General features: G+C 42.1%; 1 protein-coding gene and 1 long non-coding RNA gene across 2 annotated transcripts in view; both read right to left on the bottom strand.

Moving 5' to 3' along the window:
* Positions 1-3,407: 3,407 nt before the first annotated feature.
* Positions 3,408-17,728, bottom strand: part of AMDHD1 (amidohydrolase domain containing 1) — a 17,220-nt gene continuing 2,899 nt past the window's right edge. The window contains exons 2-10 of the mRNA XM_006757620.2: positions 17,708-17,722; positions 15,949-16,055; positions 14,535-14,599; positions 12,391-12,668; positions 10,126-10,351; positions 7,494-7,618; positions 6,053-6,146; positions 5,345-5,505; positions 3,408-4,278 (exon numbers count right to left, since the gene is read on the bottom strand). Coding sequence (XP_006757683.2) covers positions 4,191-4,278; positions 5,345-5,505; positions 6,053-6,146; positions 7,494-7,618; positions 10,126-10,351; positions 12,391-12,668; positions 14,535-14,599; positions 15,949-16,055; positions 17,708-17,722 — 1,159 coding nt within the window. The 3' untranslated portion in view covers positions 3,408-4,190. The remainder of the gene's footprint in view (positions 4,279-5,344; positions 5,506-6,052; positions 6,147-7,493; positions 7,619-10,125; positions 10,352-12,390; positions 12,669-14,534; positions 14,600-15,948; positions 16,056-17,707; positions 17,723-17,728) is intronic.
* On the bottom strand, positions 10,650-11,104 carry LOC102773603. Its single transcript, XR_435340.2, has 2 exons — positions 10,986-11,104; positions 10,650-10,740 (listed from the first exon to the last, which is right to left on the bottom strand). It is a non-coding gene; the product is annotated as an uncharacterized LOC102773603 (long non-coding RNA).

Raw genomic sequence — 17,728 nt, 5'->3', positions numbered from 1 at the left:
CCCTTTGAGTAGCAGCAAAAGAGTTAGAGTCACTGTGATGTCCTCCCCAGCAGGCTCACCTGGCTTCTTCACCTGCTGACAGAGGGGAAACCTCAAAGTACAAGGACTTTTCCAGCTTCTGCTGTTTCTGTTGGTCAGAGCCAGTCAAGGCCAACTTGGGAGAGAAGTACTCAAGGGCATGAACATATGATTTAGGGCTCATTACTCTATCAATCTACCACATACATAAAATCCTGTACATGACCTGAAATTTGTGGAGGAGGAAAAAAAGAGATAATTTTCATACTACTTTAAACTTGTACCTCATTTCTGGATCTGGTCACTGGATGATTATATTTTTACTAGTGGCCTGGTGCATAAAATTCGTGCTGGGGGGGGGGTGTCCCTCAGCCAGGCCTGCACCCTCTCCAATCCGGGACCCCTCAAAGCATGTCCAACTGCCGGTTTAGGGGATTGGGCCTAAACCGGCAGTCGGACATCCCTCTTGCAATCTGGGACCGCTGGTTCCTAACCACTCACCTGCCTGCCTGCCTGATCACCCCCAACTGCCCCCGCTGTCGACCTGCTCACCCCCAACCACTCACCCACTCCTGGCCTGATTGCCCCTAACCACCTCTGCCTCAGCCCCGCCACCATTACTTTGTCCAGAAGGTCTCCCGGAAGGTCTCCCGGTCTAATTAGCATATTATCCTTTTATTAGTATAGATTAAGCCTTCTAATTACTTCATAAATCACATTATCACTGCATTTGGGGGGTTACTTCTGTTGAAGATATTTATTAAATTTAAACATTGACAACACACACACACACACACACACACATACACACACACACCTGCCTGACAAGTATGCTCATTGGTTGAGCATCGACCTATGAACCAGGAGGTCACAGTTTGATTCCTGGTCAGAGCACATGCCCAGTTTGTGGGCTCAATCCCCAGTGTGGGGCATGCAGGAGGCAGCCAATCAATGATTCTCTCTCACCATTTATGTTTCTGTCTCTCCCTTCCTCTCTGAAACCAATAAAAATATATTTAAAAAACAACAACACACAAACCAACAACAACAAAAAAGAATTGGTGGAAATTCATTTCAGCTCAGGGCATAGGCCTGGTTTATCTCAAGGTATTCCATTCTCTTTGCTTAGTGATTAGTTCAAGGAAGGGCTGAGGTTGCAATTTGGGCCAATGAGACAGAGAAGAGTTTTACCAGAGGCTTCAAGAATTTGTTTTCTCTCCTGGGAACCACAACAGCCATCCTTTCTCACCCTCCTCCTGGATCTTAATGGGGAGGCATAGAGCACCCATGCTGTGGGTAGCCATCCTGACTCAAGAGAGAAGATACTAGTAGCCATGGAGTGACACCAACACCAGATGGCAGGGCAGAGGGAAGGAAGGAATCTGGGTCTTCAGCATTATTGAGCTTCCAGATAAACCAGTCCTCAGCCTGCTCTTCCTGTGAAATTTCCAAGGATGAACCAATGAACTTCCTCATTCCCTAAGCCAGTTTTGGTCAGATTTGGTACTTGTAGCTGTTAGCATTCCACCTCCCATGACCACTGTTTGGGAGGTACTGTACCAGAGCTGTGGTGCGTCAATATAGCACGTGGCCTAATGTGGAGCACAGGGTAGAGTGTTCACATCTCACTTTCCACCTGGACATCTAGCCCAGAAGGCCTCCTACTCTCTCTGCCAAGGGGCTTGTTCAAAGTATCTTGCCAGAGTCCACTCGCACAACAAATATTTGAGTGCCTGCTGTGCACACAGAAGCCAGATTACGCTTTCGACAACAACACTCTTGGCCTGGTCCTAACCTATTCAAAAATGCACGGTGGCTTCCCTGACTTTACAATGAAGTTCTGGCCAGTGAGCCTGACACTCAAAGCCCTGTGAAAGTTGACCTCACCTTCTAGTCTCAGCTCCCCCCTGAGCTCTCTACTGTAGGAGGACTCATCACCTGTCTTCTGAACACTTCATGATGTTCCATCTTGGACCTTTCCCTCTCATCCTCCCAACCTCCAAAGCTGAGGATGGCAATCCCACCCCCATCCAACCTTGAAACTGTCTCTTCGCTTGGTTTTACTTTAACACTTGACTCCCCCATGAGCATCATCCTTTGACATTATATCAAGGAACTCATATGCTCTTTCCTATCAATAGATGAACTGCATCCCAAGGTTGGCCTGCTCAGTGTATTTTAACAAGTAACTTTTTACTATGATGATCTGTATGCTTGTGCAGCCATTCATTAGTTCATTTATTGATCACCTGCTATGAGCCAGTCCCACATACTATATCCCGGGGACACAACGAGGTCCCTACCCTCTACTAACTCACTTCTCAAGAGAAAGACAGTTATTACAATGACATAATGACTGTATTTGAGGTAAGGGAGCATGGTGGGGTGGGGGCAACTAGTTCTGATTTCCCACCTAGAGAAGAGAGGAACAGCGTTCCAGGCAAAGGGAACAGTGCTACAAGGCAAGATGGTGGTTGTGAGGAAAAGGGTGGAAGTTTGTTTGGCTGGGGTCTTAGGCTGCAGCACTTCTCAGACTTCAATGGGCACACAAATCACCAGGGGGCTTCTGCAGGCCTGGGCTGGGGCTGATGTTCTGCATTTGTAGAGAGATCCCTTGAGTTGCAAGGTCTGGGAGGGCTAAGACAGTTCCTGGTGGGTACTCTCTTCTGCTTTCCTTCAAAAAAGACATGAATGCTATTTGTTTCAAGTGAGTGTCTCCTAGAGGGAAATAGGATGTGTGTCTTGGGTTCCAGGGCAGACCTAATATTTAATATTGGCCCTTACATCTCTCTCGTACATCCCAAATTCCCACCATTGACTAGGTGATCCCACATCCTCCCAAGACCCTTCTACAAGCATAGGAGGGATAGTGCCAGAGGGCCCAGGCTACTAGGTAATGACGATGATGTACCCTGTTACCCTTAATATCCCAACAAGGGATAGTTTGATTTGATTTATACTGAATACAGTAAAATCCTCACCCATTCAGGCTCTATTAACCTGAAGTGGGTGATAATTTGTATAGTCATTGTTTATTCCTCAAGTCATTTCTTCATAAATAGGATAAAGTTTCACAACACAGTTATGATCATAAAGATGATTAAAACATTTTAAAAAGATTTCAACTAAACTTACATGAAGCAACTACAGGCCGTCCCAAATAATGTATACACACTTTAACAGCTCAATTTTGAAAATGAACTGTATTTTAATAAACACTGACTTTATAATTATTCAAAGTGTCTGTGTACATTTTGGGGGACACCATATATATATATAATCATCTACTCTTTATAAGTAATTCTGTAATTTGTTTATTTCCTAAAAAGCTCTAATAGATAAGGCTCTGATCTACCTCCGGGGCTATAAGGAAACAACAGCAATAATCATGACAGCACATATTTATTAAAGCTATGACATCTTTTCTATACAATTGTGATGTGAAGAATCAAAAACTTAAAAGCAATTTTTAAGAAATTACATTATTGGATTTTTGGTAAAAACAAAAGCATCCATTCCATTACAAGAAGGCCCTAGTACCTGTATGTAAAATGATGAGCCTTGAACTGTGTTGTGAAGTCTATTTCGAGCTAAGGTCGAAGGGAAACTAGAAATGGAAGGACATTCTCCCTCAGGGGACACTGATGCATTTCATTTGATGAACTTCTAGAAAGAACAAACTGGGTGGGGAAAGGAAAAACTACTTGCTATTCTAGAAGGCTGCATTTTAGCTTAATCTGGGGCATCTCACTTGGATTTCCTTCCATCCCCCAATTTTCACTAAATATTGTTAAAAAACTGAAATTTGAAAAGCGGAAACAAAATGGGATTTTCAAGCGGTGTCTACCTGATTGTCAATCTGCTTTTACCCACAAATGCGTTATTGTGATCATTCATCATATTAATCTTCAGAATATTTATGACAAATATTTGTGACATAATGTAATGTTTTGAGATTATCATCACAGTTGGTTTACCTGTTTCTATGTCCAGGTGCATATTAAATTAAAATAAGTTAACCCCTTGGGTTTTACAAGTGGATTAACAAAACAATGAAATGCATTTAGGTTTAAGTGACATCATTTTGGTAAACAGCTAAGGTATTTTAACTTCTAACATACTGTATTGATGCATTTTATACAATTAAAGTCTTCTCTTTCCTTTAAGATCTGTCATTTTTTATAGATGACTTTTCCTTTAGCTATAACATACTCGATTAATTCGTTATGGCCTCCAAACTGGTAAATCAAATGCTCCCATCTAGAAAGAAATCAAACATTACTTCAATACATACAAGTCAAAATTATCACTATCCTTAAATGCTAATTTAAAAATACATTCTCTAAAAATTTCTTTATACCTAGTCATTGATATTTGGGCTTTAAAAAAATGACATATTACTTACTAACTAGTCTATGATAAATCAAATAATGTTTAATAATACCATTTAAGTATTTGAACTTAAAATATTTGATTCAATTAAGTAATGCACAAATGGTAACAACATTGACATTGTTTTCAGGAGAGAGAGTGGCATGGCTGGTGTGGCTCAGGTGGTTGGAGTGTTGTCCTGTATGCCAAAAGTTGGCTGGTTCAATTCCTGGTCATGGCACATACCCAGTTTGCAGGTTAGATCCCCATTCAGGGTATGTACAGGAGGTGGCCGATCAATGAATGCTTCTCTCTCTCTCTCTGTCTCTCTCTCTCATTCTCTTTCCAAAAAAGTAATAATAATAAACTTTTTTAAGAAAAAGAAATGAGGGTGATTTATGACCACAGAGAGTAGAATTACAGAGCCACTCTCTTCTGTGGAAGGTGAGGTCCAAGATCTGGGATAGGCTCACTAGAAGTGAGGGATCAACGATTTAGAACAAGAAGACTCAAACTGTCACGTGGGAGACCCAGATGGCAGCAGACTGCCAGTGAGTAATTAGAAACCAGGACAGGAACACTGATGCGAGGATTTGGGGATCCAGAATCAGGGTGACAAGCTGAAGTTGGGACCTGTGTGGCTCAGTGTAAGCAGAAGATCAGAAGCCAAACAGAAAAACAAAAACATATGCCAGAGGACACAAGTCCAAAGTCCAGGTAGAAGAGTAGAAGCCTAGAGATCTATGAAGATGGATTAAGAGACCGGAAAACGGAGTCTACCCTGCGGTTTAGGACTTGTAGAGATTTTGTTGTAAAAGGATGAAGATAGACGGGACTAGGTAGCTTCTGAGCCTACACTAATAGAGCCTGACACTAATAATTCGTGGAAAAGGGTTTTAAACCAGGTCTATATCTCACAAGAGGCTTAAAACAGCTTAGTTGGGGATTCACTCACCTGGATGAATTGATGATAATGAGATCTCCCTGTTTGCCAACTTCCAAAGATCCATGTGTGTGAGATTTTCCCAGTGCATAAGCAGCATTGATGGTGGCTGCGGCCAAGGCCTCGGGCATGGACATTCTCATGTTTACACAGGCCAGATGCATGACCATTGGCTGAGATGGAAGAGAAAAACGTCAGAGGAAAGTAATAAGAGGGCAACTGCTACCTGGGACATTTCTCCAACACAGCACAACAAATAATGGTGATTAAATGTGTAGGTGGAAATGGCTTGATTGATATGGGAACATTTAAACTTACACATAAAGGTTCTTATGCTTTAGAACAAAATCCTGTATTATCAAGATTACCCCCATGTGTGTTTAATAGTTATTTACAACTTTTCAAGACCACTTAGTGTAGAAAATAAAGCTCCCCTCCATGCTTACTAAAACTTCTTTGAGCTTATTCTATTCTCCAAGGGAAAAAATGGCTTATTATAAAACCACAATGCCCAAGGCTACCAGAAAACAATGCGAACAGGATGTTTTCTCCTTTCTCTCTGCAGGGAAATCCAATTACACTACTACCAATATCTTTTTTCCTTGTTACACAGGAAAATATTTTTTGATGTTTGATACATTTAAAAAAATATTTTAAATTATTTATATGCTTGGTAGAAATTTGATACTCTGCTCTGAAAGGCATATTGAAAATAATTACCATTGAAAAGCAATAGGCATTAGGGTTGAAGTCACTGCCCAAAGCAACTATTACTCCTTCATCTAACATCTTCCTGGCTCGAGGTTGCTTCAGCCTAAGGGAGGGGGAAAAAGATGTCAGTATCCAGAATGGGAGCTTTTGCAGAATAGATGTTCCAAATGGAAGGAGACTTAGGATATCCAAGCCTTATTTCTTCTGGGAGAAGAAACAGAAATTCAAGGTTAAGTGATTATTGATTGATATTTCCTGATTGTAGTCTACGTTAATGTATGTGCATAAGATCATAATAGGTGTCAGGAAAGCACTGAAATAGTTCTTTCTTCTCCCTTATAACCATTACTCAAAGCCTTGTTTTTCAATCCTTAAGACAGCATTTTTCAACCTTAGCACAATTCATTTCTTGTGCTGGATAATTCTTTGTTGTGGAGTTGTTCTGTGCATTGTAGGATGTGTAGCAGAATCACTGGCTTCTATTCATCAGAGGTCAGTAGCACCACTTAGTTGTAAAAAACAAAAAATGTCTCCAGACATTGACAAATGTCCCCTGAGGGGCAAAAATCACTCCACGTCGATAACCACTGTGCTAAGGCCATACCTGCTGAATCACTGCCTTGAAAACCAGGTATCCCAACCTCACAGAAAGCACCTGGTTGTAAGAGGATAAAACGTCTCTTGAATGCCGGCCTCCCTGACCACAAACTTGTGGTCGTTATGCAGGTGGCACAAAGGAAAGAGTCAGAAGGATCTCAGATTTGGTAGAGTTAGAGCAATGGCAGTTACACAAGATGGACTAAATGTATTCAATCCACAGAGGGCACACAGCACAATTCCTGGAGAGATTATTACAGAATAGACATCTCCTCTTTCCTCTCACCCCCAGGATTTATGAGGATTCTGGTACACAATTGTGCACCCACACTCAACTTCTCAGAAAACAGCTCATGCAGATTCTGAATACTGTTAAGTATCCTTAATATCTTATGCATGTTTTTTTTGTTTGTTTTGTTAGGAAAGAGCGAGAGAGAGAGAGAGAGAGAGAGAGAGAGAAAGAGAGAGATAAAGAAGAAGAAGAAGAAGAAGAAGAAGAAGTTTTTAAAGTATAAAGCTTACTTCCTTTTTTCTTCTAATTATAAAGGTAATGCATACTGATTTTTCTTTAAATTAGAAACTCCAAAACTAGTTAAAAGAAAAGAAAAGAAAAAGAAAGAGCCACCGTCCCCAACACGCCCACCACTGAAGGTCAATTTAGTTCTGAGCTCCTTCCTCAGGAGAATTCATTTCTGAACATCATTCCAGAATTGGCACCTTCCATGAGCTAAGTTTTCTTGATCTGCATTATTAAGGGATTTGGAAGGGCAATGAGATTAGTTAGGCATCTTGGAGGTCTGTGTCTTCACAACATGTACGTGCAGCTCTTGTGTAGGGGTGAGGATGACCTCACCTGAGCATATAGGCCGTGGTGGGCAGAAGAACCGCGGAGCACCCAGCCGTTGCCATGGCAGCAATGCCTTCATCACTCACTTCTTCCAGGTGACTGATTGCCCTGGCTCCCAGCTCAGCCCCGAGCTAAGCAGAATGAACAGAAAGAAAAAGATTTAACCAACGGCAACAACAAATTAATAAAGTGCCATGAAACTGCTTTTCCTGCCAAGATAAATAGCACTCTCTTAGGAAGATTTCCTGTCAACTACCTTTCACAAGCACAAGCCCCAAAATGGATAAAAGGTTTGTGATGGACATTCATTTGAAAAGTAGCTAGTGTGCTGCTTTAACAACTATTTGTCTACGCAAATGCTTACTGACATTCTTAAGACATTTGCTAAAAAAGAAAATGTTATGGATCTTATGAATCAGAATAATACACTGAGTAATATTGATAACAAAATCTATTACAGCATCATAAAATCACAAGAAAAATGTATCTTGGAATGCCACTGCTCTCAGTGAAAGCAGATAATCAGTTAAGAAAACAAACTTTAAAAATGTGGATCATGTGTGTAATTTGAGAATACTCCTTGAGCTTGAGTTCTCTCCAGATGAAAAGTTTGGCTACTTTGTTAGAAAAAAACCAAGAAGAGGCAAAACCAAGAAGAGGATCATGGAATCACTAACGTGGATTTCTTCTCATCTTGACAATTTTACTCTCTCTCTCTCCCTCACGATGCCCAGGATGAAAAGTGGTATGTTAAGAAGACATATTCCAAGGAGAGGAGAGGAGACAATATTTGACGTTGCACTGCAGCCCAAGCAGCTGCAGTCCCCCCAACACCAGGGCAGGGATGGCCCCTCATCAGCAGCTGGCTCAGGTCTAAGAGCGTCAGGACCACAGGACAGACTATGCTCCCCCAGAAGAGTTCCTTTCTGACCTTGGAATCACCCTCACTTTTCCAAACTTGATTTGTTCATCCCGGGTGTTGACCTCTATTGATTTAATTTACCAGTCGCTCTCTACGGCCAAAGGTATCTTGTTGACCACCCCTTTCAGGTGTCACTTAACAAATATTCAACAACTATTTACTTAGTAAAGGCCATGGGTATGCCAGGCACTACCGTAAGCTCCAGGGACAGAGCTGTGTAAGACATGGGTGCAGTCCTCAGTGTTTGCAGTCCAACAGGGATCGTAGAGGTAATTTTAACATAGTGGGGTACAGGAGGAGCTGTTACCCACTGCTGGAGAGCTTTGGGAGGGACCCCAGAGAAGCTGAGGCTAAGATGAAACATAGAAGGGAACTCGAATTAATTGGACAAGGGGGAGTTCAGATTAGAGAAACAATATGTGCAAGGACTGGTAGTTTAATGTGGCTGGTCCACCGTAGGCAGGGTGAAGGTGGTAAAAAGGGGGAGGAGAGAGAAAGGAAGATAGAGAGGTAAACTAGGGCTGGATCCTGGCAAGCCTACATATAAGGTGTTTGGAATTCACCCTATGAGCAATGGTAAGCCTTTAGGTGGTTTTAAGCAATAGAGAGAACGGATAGATACACTATGAGGATGGATTACAGAAACAGATTCAAGTGGAGGCAAGCTTGGAGGCAAGAGCAGTTGTTACAGGAAACCAGGTGAGAGCTGATGGTGCTTGGACCCAGGCAGTGGGGTGAAGAATGTGGACCTAGAGATATGCAGGAGGAAATTGGCAGAACTTGTTGGTTGGCTGAAATGTGGTAGGTGAAGGGGAGGGAGGAGTCAAATGATTGGGTTTTTGATTTAGGCAATAGATAATGGTGTCATTCACTGGGGCAGGAAACACAGCGCACAATTTGGAAATGGTTTTAAAAGCTCAAGCAGGACATGTGGTTAAGACACATGTGAGGTATCTACATCTGTATTTATATCCAAGGGAAGTTGTCCATTTAGTGCCTCACCCCCCTCAAGAGCTGTCTTATTCACTGATGAATCCTCCATGCCTTCAACAGTGCCTGGCACACACTAGACACTCAAATATTTGTTGAAAGCATAAATAAATGAATCTGGGTAAGACTTATAGATTTGAAAATCATGTCCTCGCTATTAATGGTGTGCTTCACTCACGTTCATCTGAATGATGCCACGGAAAACCCTAGGAGCTGCATGTGAAATTAATAGACTCTGCTAGTATGGCTTTCTGTACCAACCAAAATAGGTTGTGGATTTAATCAGTGAAATCACAAAGGTACTTCTTTCCTACTAACATCACCAGCAGGTGATAATAAAAGTAAATTACCAGCCTGGCCGGAGTGGCGTCGACCTGTGAACCAGGAGGTCATGGTTCAATTCCCATTCAGGGCACATGCCTGAGTTTTGGACTTGCTCCCCAGTAAGGGGCATGTGGGAGGCAGCCGATCAATGGTTCTCTCCCTCTCCCTTCCCTTCCTCTCTGAAATTTAAAAAACAAACAAAAAAAACACAAACAAAACAGCAAAAAAAAATTTCTAATAGAGGTCAGGAATTCCAAGGCTCAACCTGAGCAATCTGCACATTGTTCAAACAAATTTCCCCTCTCCCTATCTTTTCAGAAGGCTGCTCCTGTCTTTGAACAAACTAGGTAAGTTTTCCATAACATGAGTGCTGACAAAAGAAAAGCCAAAAGTCAACTGTACCTCCGCAGCCTTCATCGGGTGGAGTTCATCCCCATGGAAGTTAATCTGTAACCCTATATCTTTTCCACCTTGAAGAATCCTTCTGGTAGAATCCAGGTCAAAGACACCCTTCTCACAGAACACATCTATATTGTCAACGTGAATTTGCCCATTTCTGCCAAGTTCCTTCAGCTTTGGGAGGTGGTTATTGATGATGTCATCAGCAGCTTCAGTAGCAGTTTTTCCTCTGAGGGAAGAAAAGAACATTTCCATGGGCAAATATATTTTTTAACTGGAAGAAGGGTTTTTCGGTGCTTGGAGAATCTGAGAAACTGTAGGTAAATGATCTCAAGCCTCAGAAAAGTACAAAAAGAATCAAAGCTATTAACAATTGTGACATGCCTACACAGCAGAGGTATTGATAAGACTTCCATATGCTCTGACCCTATTCACAGAGACTCAAATGGCTCATCCATTCTGGCACACCAGTGTTGCCTTTGGGAATGCCGGCAAGGTCATCTGGCTGAAAAAACAGAATCGACTTGTCAAGAGCACGTAGAGGGCATCCTGAAGGCATCCCTGACAACCCAACTGCAGGCATCTTACCGGGGCCCCAGCTATCACCCTGTCTTTTTTCTTCCTCTACACCAGTGATGGCGACCCTTATGAGCTTGGTGTGTCAGCGTTTTGAAAAACCGTAACTTAACTCTGGTGCCGTGTCACATATAGAAATTTTTTGATATTTGCAACCATAGTAAAACAAAGACTTATATTTTTGATATTTATTTTATATATTTAAATACCATTTAACGAAGAAAAATCAACCAAAAAAATGAGTTCGCGTGTCACCTCTGACATTCGTGTCATAGGTTCGCCATCACTGCTCTACACTATTTCTAGAAGCATCTGCCTAAGGCTTCCTGACTCACCATTTGGGGACATGGAAGAAGAGGCTAGTTAAGGCCCCAAAATTCTCAATGAGATTCTGGGGTAGTTATATATTAGGGCTTTTGGGGTAGTTATATATATATATATGGGCTTTTGAAGTCAAATACACACAGAGCTCTACCGCTTGCTAGCTACCTAACTCTTTGGACATGTGATTTAGCTGTCCTTTGGCATACTCTGAGCCTCAGGCTTTATCACTGGGCACCAAGACGCAGACCTCAGAGGCTCATTGGCAGATGGAGAAACTCTAAAACTTTGGTCCCATAATTGGCACATAGAAGCCTCTCATTCAGTGAAAACCATTCAGGTGGGTAGACAGAGGAGACGGGCACTTACATATAATTCTCAAGATAATTGTATAAAATAGGGTGTTATGTAGCTATTTTATAGGTTAGTAATTCATGTTCAAAAAGTTAGAAGATGCCTCAAAATCACCCAACCGGGAATAGTTAAGCTGGATTCAGACCCAGGTCTGCTACCACTCCAAAGTTTGAGTCTTTTCTACCATGTTACACTGTCCTTTTACTAAAAAAAAAAAAAAAAAAAAAAAAAATACACAAAAAACAGGCCATCACACACCTTATATTCCATTTGAAAAAAATCTGTTTCTATTGACAGACTCTTCCCAGAAGTCTTAGGGCAGTTTCAAGCTTTAATAATTTCAGAAATATAAATGCTAAAGACATACAATAAACGTAATTGGAACTATGAAGTATGTACTTGTGCTTCTCTTCTATGTAATTCGTTTTCACTTTTTAATAATAAATTTCAATGTTAATTTCTTTAGTTCCTCTGACGATGGTAAACACAAAATTACCATGAAAATGTTCTGTTTTAGAGTTCCCGAAACGAAATACATTTTATAAAATATATAAATTCTTTTTTCAAATAATTTTTTGCAAGCCTGTAGCATTTATATATCTAAGTTGTCAAAACCTAAAACTGCACTGAGACAGTGGAGTAGCTTGTGAATTTCCAAGTCCTGGATTTCTTTGGGATCTTTTAGTTCTGGGACTGCTTTCCGGTCTAGAAATTCCAGGACACAGAAGATGCAGATGTGTCAGGAGACAGCCATCCTCATCATTCTTTGTCAACCCCATGAGTTGTGAGCATTTCCTCTTCCTTCACCATCAGGGGACTAGCAAAGTGATGGGTCTGGTGGGGGTCACCTTCCTAGAACCATGTGTGAGATGACTGACTGACCATCAGACTCAGAACACCTTCCCAAGGACTTGTACAGATCTCTCTGCAAGAGCTAAAGCTGTGAGCCGCCGTTGGGGAAAGCGGCCCCCTCAATGCCCAACCGAGTTAAACGCCGGTCCCATCGGCTGCAGTTACTTTGGCACTGAGTGAGCCCCGCAGTACGTGGCCGAGATGCCGATGGCCATCTGCCGCCGGGCGCGCTCGATCACGCGGAGCATCTTGAGCTCGGTCTCCAGGTTGAGGCCGTAGCCGCTCTTGCACTCCACCAGCGTGGTCCCCGCCCGCATCATGCACTGCAGCCGCTGCTGCAAGGAGCCGAACAGCTCCTCCTCCGAGGCCTGGCGCGTGCGCTCCACGGTGAAGTTGATCCCTCCTCCGGCCTGGTGGATTTCCATGTATGTGGCTCCTGCCAACTGAACACAACGCTCAGCTCACCGTTAGGCAGAGCAAATGCAGGGAGGTTGCAGGCAGGTCTGCAGAACCTACCTGCGCGGGGGCGGGGAGGGGTATTCAAAACGATTCACAATCTATATGCTAGTAGTGACTAGCCAATCAGAAAAGGGGTGGGGGCAGGCAGTTCCCAGAGAAATACTGGGGTGACAGAGATGGGAGATGTGGTGGAGACTTCTGGTCTCAGGGCAGCAGCAATTTACCATCGGGTACAAAAGTATTTCAGTATTTTAACAATCCAATCTACCCAGTGTATACCAGTTAAATCTCTGCCTATGTCTCAGCACCTTTAAGGAAACAAAGGCCCCAAGGGGAGGGTCCCACTGCAGCCATTCAAATCTCCAGCAAAGAGACCTCAGTATTTGGCCACAAGAGTTTGGGACCTGACCTCTGTGGCTCAAGCAAATGAAGAGGCTCTTTGTGGGATCCCACTGGGCTCCTGTTACTCTGGGCAGCAGGAGGGTGGTGCAAACATAGTCTTCCTGCCCGGGGTCTCCGCCATGTTCATCTGGGTTCTGCCATGGTGAGCTGGTGAACGCAATGGACACCCTTCCCAATGTGGACCCCACTTTCCACATCTATGCAATGAGAGAACTGGATTGCAAAGCTCTACGGTTGCTTTTTAGAAACCTGGCTCTGAAAAGTTGGCTCTGAAATCCTGTGATTTAATAAAGAAGCCTTAAAAGCAGCTCTAGTGTGTTGGGGAAGGTACACAATATCTGAGAATTTTTTCTTTTCCTAAATAATGCAATTTAGCTGTTAGTATACAGACTTTCTCAGAAACAAAGTGAAGAAAAGGTATGGAGAAAACTCAAGTGGGTATCACCAAAAGGAAAAAGCCAACCTGGAAAGGCTACATACTGTATAATTCCAACTACATGACATTCTGGGGAAAGCAAAAGCATGGAGACAGTATAAAGATCGGTGGTTGCCAGGGGTGAGGGGAAGAAAGGAATGAACAGGCAGAGTGCAGAGGATGTTGAGGGCAGTGTAACTACTCTGAGTTATCCCACAATGGTGGGTACATGTCATTGTACATTTGTCCAAACCCAAGGTAATGTAAACTATGGACTCTGGGTGATAATGTGTGTCCATGTAGGTTCACCCATTGTAGCAAATGTACCACTCTGCTGGAGGATGTTGAAAATGGGGAAGACTGGGGCGGTGGATGGATGGTATGCGGAAAATTTCTGTAGCTTCCACTCAGTCTTGCTGTGAACCTAAAACTGCTCTAAAAGCTAAATTCTGATAAAAACAAACAACGTAAAATTGGCTCCAACTAGCGATTTGAGGGTCTACATCTTATTAATGACTGATATTTTATGTTTCTTAATAAATCTCATTTTTTTTCTGGAAAAAATGAGAACAATATGAGATGTATTTTATTTTTGTTATGAGCAATATATTTTTCCTGGTTTGACCCTAATGAATGGTGATTTTCAAACTGTTTCCTGGAGCCTTTTCAAAGGCTCCCAGAGCTGGTGGGATGGGTTGGGGGAAGGAAAAGAGAGGAGAAATTAGTGAGCAAGGCAGCTCAGCGCTGTTAGAATGAAGATTCTACAGTTAAAATTTTTTGAAAACTATTATACTTAAAGCGATTGTTATCCCTGTGCATAGTATAAAGATTTGGGACAGTTATAAAATAGTTAGTTTTGTTCTAATTTATTTTCCATAGTCCAGGCCAGTAAAAATATCCTTAAAAAGACACATAAGCAAAGACACAATGTCAAATCTATGTTGCAAAGCCTGACAGCCCACGGACTCTTTAGAAAAAGACTTGTTTGTTTGTTTATGCTTCATTTTGATTTGCAATCATTCATTGCAATTACCTTCATTGCAAACTCGTGAACTCTCTCACCAGCCCATACTGGATGTGTGTGTGCATCCACCAAACCTGTAATCAAGAAATCAAATCATTTTTAAAGTTAAGAATCAGAAAGCAGGCCCAATACACATCCTGCTCTTTGGAAAGCATGAGGGTGGTCAGCCATCTTGGAGGGGGTGGAAGAGGAAGAATTTGTCTATTAGAGGCCAGCTCTAAAAGAGGAGGGTGACTCAACATGATGAAAATATTCCTTTAAAAAAAATACAGCTCCTTTTGCCCATTAAGCTCATGCTCACCAAGCGAGCTTTTGAAATAGGATGTCAACCTGAGTTGAGCAAAACCAATGACCATATCACCAAGGTGATAGTCTGGGTGTGAAAACAGAATCATACAATCCCTACTGTCAACCTTGAGAAAGAAAAATATGAAATCAGAAAGATAAACCTTTCTTCAAGAAAGAAATACATTTTTAATTAAAGAGAAACTATAAAGCAATCACTTGGAACTTTTGTTTACCCTGGTACAATTCAGAAAGGTGTGTCTTTCCAGGTTATGTAAAATACCTAATGGATCAAGTGGCTGATGAGTGGGTTCTGATTTGGAGTAAAATCAAAAGTCTTTATTCAGATCACTTTCTATTGTATTCTGTGCTTTCTCATAAGGTTTCACCCTGGCTTTATTTTCTATCTCCCAAGAGCCAAAAGGTAGAAGCTCTATCAGGTATACACAATACACACTTGAAATGGATAAATATTAGCCTCTAAGTTTGCACAGAACTCAGAGTTTGTGAAACTAGTTTCAGATCATTACACAAAGCCACAAAACATAGATCATATAGTAGGAAATGGTAAATAAGCTGACTCTGATGTCAATCTCCAAAGATACATCGTCAGTGAAATCTCTAGGGATTTTTCTTTCCTTTTTCCATCTACAGATGGGTCCTTTGTTGCATATTCTATTCTTATTTAAAGTATATTCTGGTAGTGGAAGTAGCAGTTTTCCCTGTTTTCCCTCCCTACACAACACATTAATAAAATTCTTCTCACAGTTTTTTAACCTAAACATAACACACCTGGTCTCTCTGCATTATGTGAATGGGAAGAAGTGGAATGAATGCATGGGTCCGAGTCCCAGCCTGCCCTTTACCTGTGTAGCAATCAAGGGTAAGATATTTCACCCCTGAACTTCAGTGTTCTAATCTGTAACATGCCCATAATGATCTTACCTTATAGGGCAGTTAAAGGATTCAGTGTGAAAATATGTTTGTAAAGCAGCTGGCCATTTAATAGTAGAAATTAGATAAATTATAATTATTATATTTCAATATCATTGTAGGACCCTCTTTAAAACAAGCTACTACTCTTCCTCTTTATTTTACTAAAACTGCATTCCGGTTTTTACTGAAAAGAGGTTGATACCTGGCAAGATGCATTTCCCAGAACAGTCAATTCTTTCTTCAAACGTTTCTTCAGAAAACTGTTCTTGAATAACATCAGCAGGACCGATGGCTTTTATCAACCCATCCCTGAAGAAAAATCAAGGAATAATTACTAGTGTTTGGGGGACTATTGTGAGAAATCTGACTAATGATTTAAAATATGTTATCGATGTCTCTTCTTGTCAGTCAATATTTACTGTATTTCTTTTTTGAAGTTCTGACTTTCGGAAAGTGGCTCTAGCCACCTGTAAGGCAAAAGGTCAACTCATGTGTAGCAGAGAATGCTAGTTGTTCTCTGAGACCCATGTTCCCTTTTCTCAAGGTGCTAGGTTCCTAAAATTTAGCTGGACACATGATCACCCAGAATAAAGATACATTTCCCAGTCTCTTGGCAACCTGGTGTGGCCATGTGACTAAGTTTAGTCAATAGGATTGCTTTCTCTTCCTCTTTCCTAGTGGAAATACAGACACCATGAGAGACTGAGCAGTCCCGTGGGATGATGGAGTGACTGGAGCAAAAGGGTCTTGCACAACAGAGCAAGACAGTGGGGGGCCTGAATCCTCAGGACTCCAGATTGTGGCCGTCAGCTAGCCTTGGATTCTTACTTTTGTGCAATTCCGCTAACTGATTTTAACAGATTTTGACAGTAACGCTGGAAATGGTTGGATCCCTTTGTTAATTAGAAACACACAGTCCCTAAAAGTTGAACTCTTACACAACCCTAAGCAGCTCAGCTATGAGGTGATACTGACTGACTGCTCTTGCACAAGCCCGGCCACGTAGCTCTCTGATTCAAATTGGCATCCAACCCTTATTCCCACCCCAGGCCCGCCCTCCCAAACTGGCTGTTCTGTTATTCACTTCTAGCAGGAAGTGCAGAAGGTTTAAGGAAAATAATTGAAAATGCCCTCGTTTTATGGTGGCTGAACCGTAATTTCCTATTACCCCCAAACCATCACCATCTAAACCAGTGGTTCTCAACCTGTGGGTCGCGACCCCTTTGGGGGTCGAATGACCCTTTCACAGGAGTCACCTAAGACCATCCTTCATATCAGATATTTACATTACAATGCATAACAGTAGCAACATTACAGTTATGAAGTAGCAACGAAAGTAATTTTATGGTTGGGTCACAGCATGAGGAACTGTATTTAAAGGGCCAGAAAGTTGAGAACCACTGAAACGTTTGCCTAACGTTTGCCGTATAGTTCCCAAGCTTTAGTGCACAGAAGAAAGGAGTGGGAGAGGTATTTATAAAAATTCAGGTCTCAGAACTCCACCACGGAGATGCTGGGGATGAAAAGAAAAAATGGATCCGGAGATGAAGGTAGGGGGAGGTGGCCGGTCTGAAATCTGTCTTCTTATTTATTTATTTATTTATTTATTTATTTATTTAATTTATTTAATCAATCTCAGGCCATCTGACGCAGGTGGCCCCTTGGCCACAGTTCGAGAAGCCCTGGAAAGAGCCCCAACCCCTTCTGATTGCTGGACAATGATATTTTATCCGCAGAGGCGTCCCAGTGCCATGTGCAGCTTGAGTGCCGTTTTTCCCACACCGAATGACAACCCGAGACCATCAAACCTGTTAGCAACAGGCTCCTAAAAGGCAGTCCAGCCAATGTCTCGCCGGGTTCGGGAAAGTTTTTACCCAGTTTCCCTCCACAGCGCACACATTCTAGAAAAAGCGGCCAGCTAGGACCCGTCGGACGGGTCCCTCCAACCCGAAGCCACTTACGTGCCCACCACCAGGCTGGCG

Source organism: Myotis davidii, unplaced genomic scaffold (assembly GCF_000327345.1).
Source record: "Myotis davidii unplaced genomic scaffold, ASM32734v1 scaffold13, whole genome shotgun sequence".
Lineage (NCBI taxonomy): Eukaryota > Metazoa > Chordata > Mammalia > Chiroptera > Vespertilionidae > Myotis > Myotis davidii.
The sequence above is the reverse complement of the archived record's forward strand: the minus strand, read 5'-3'. Positions and strand labels throughout refer to the sequence as shown.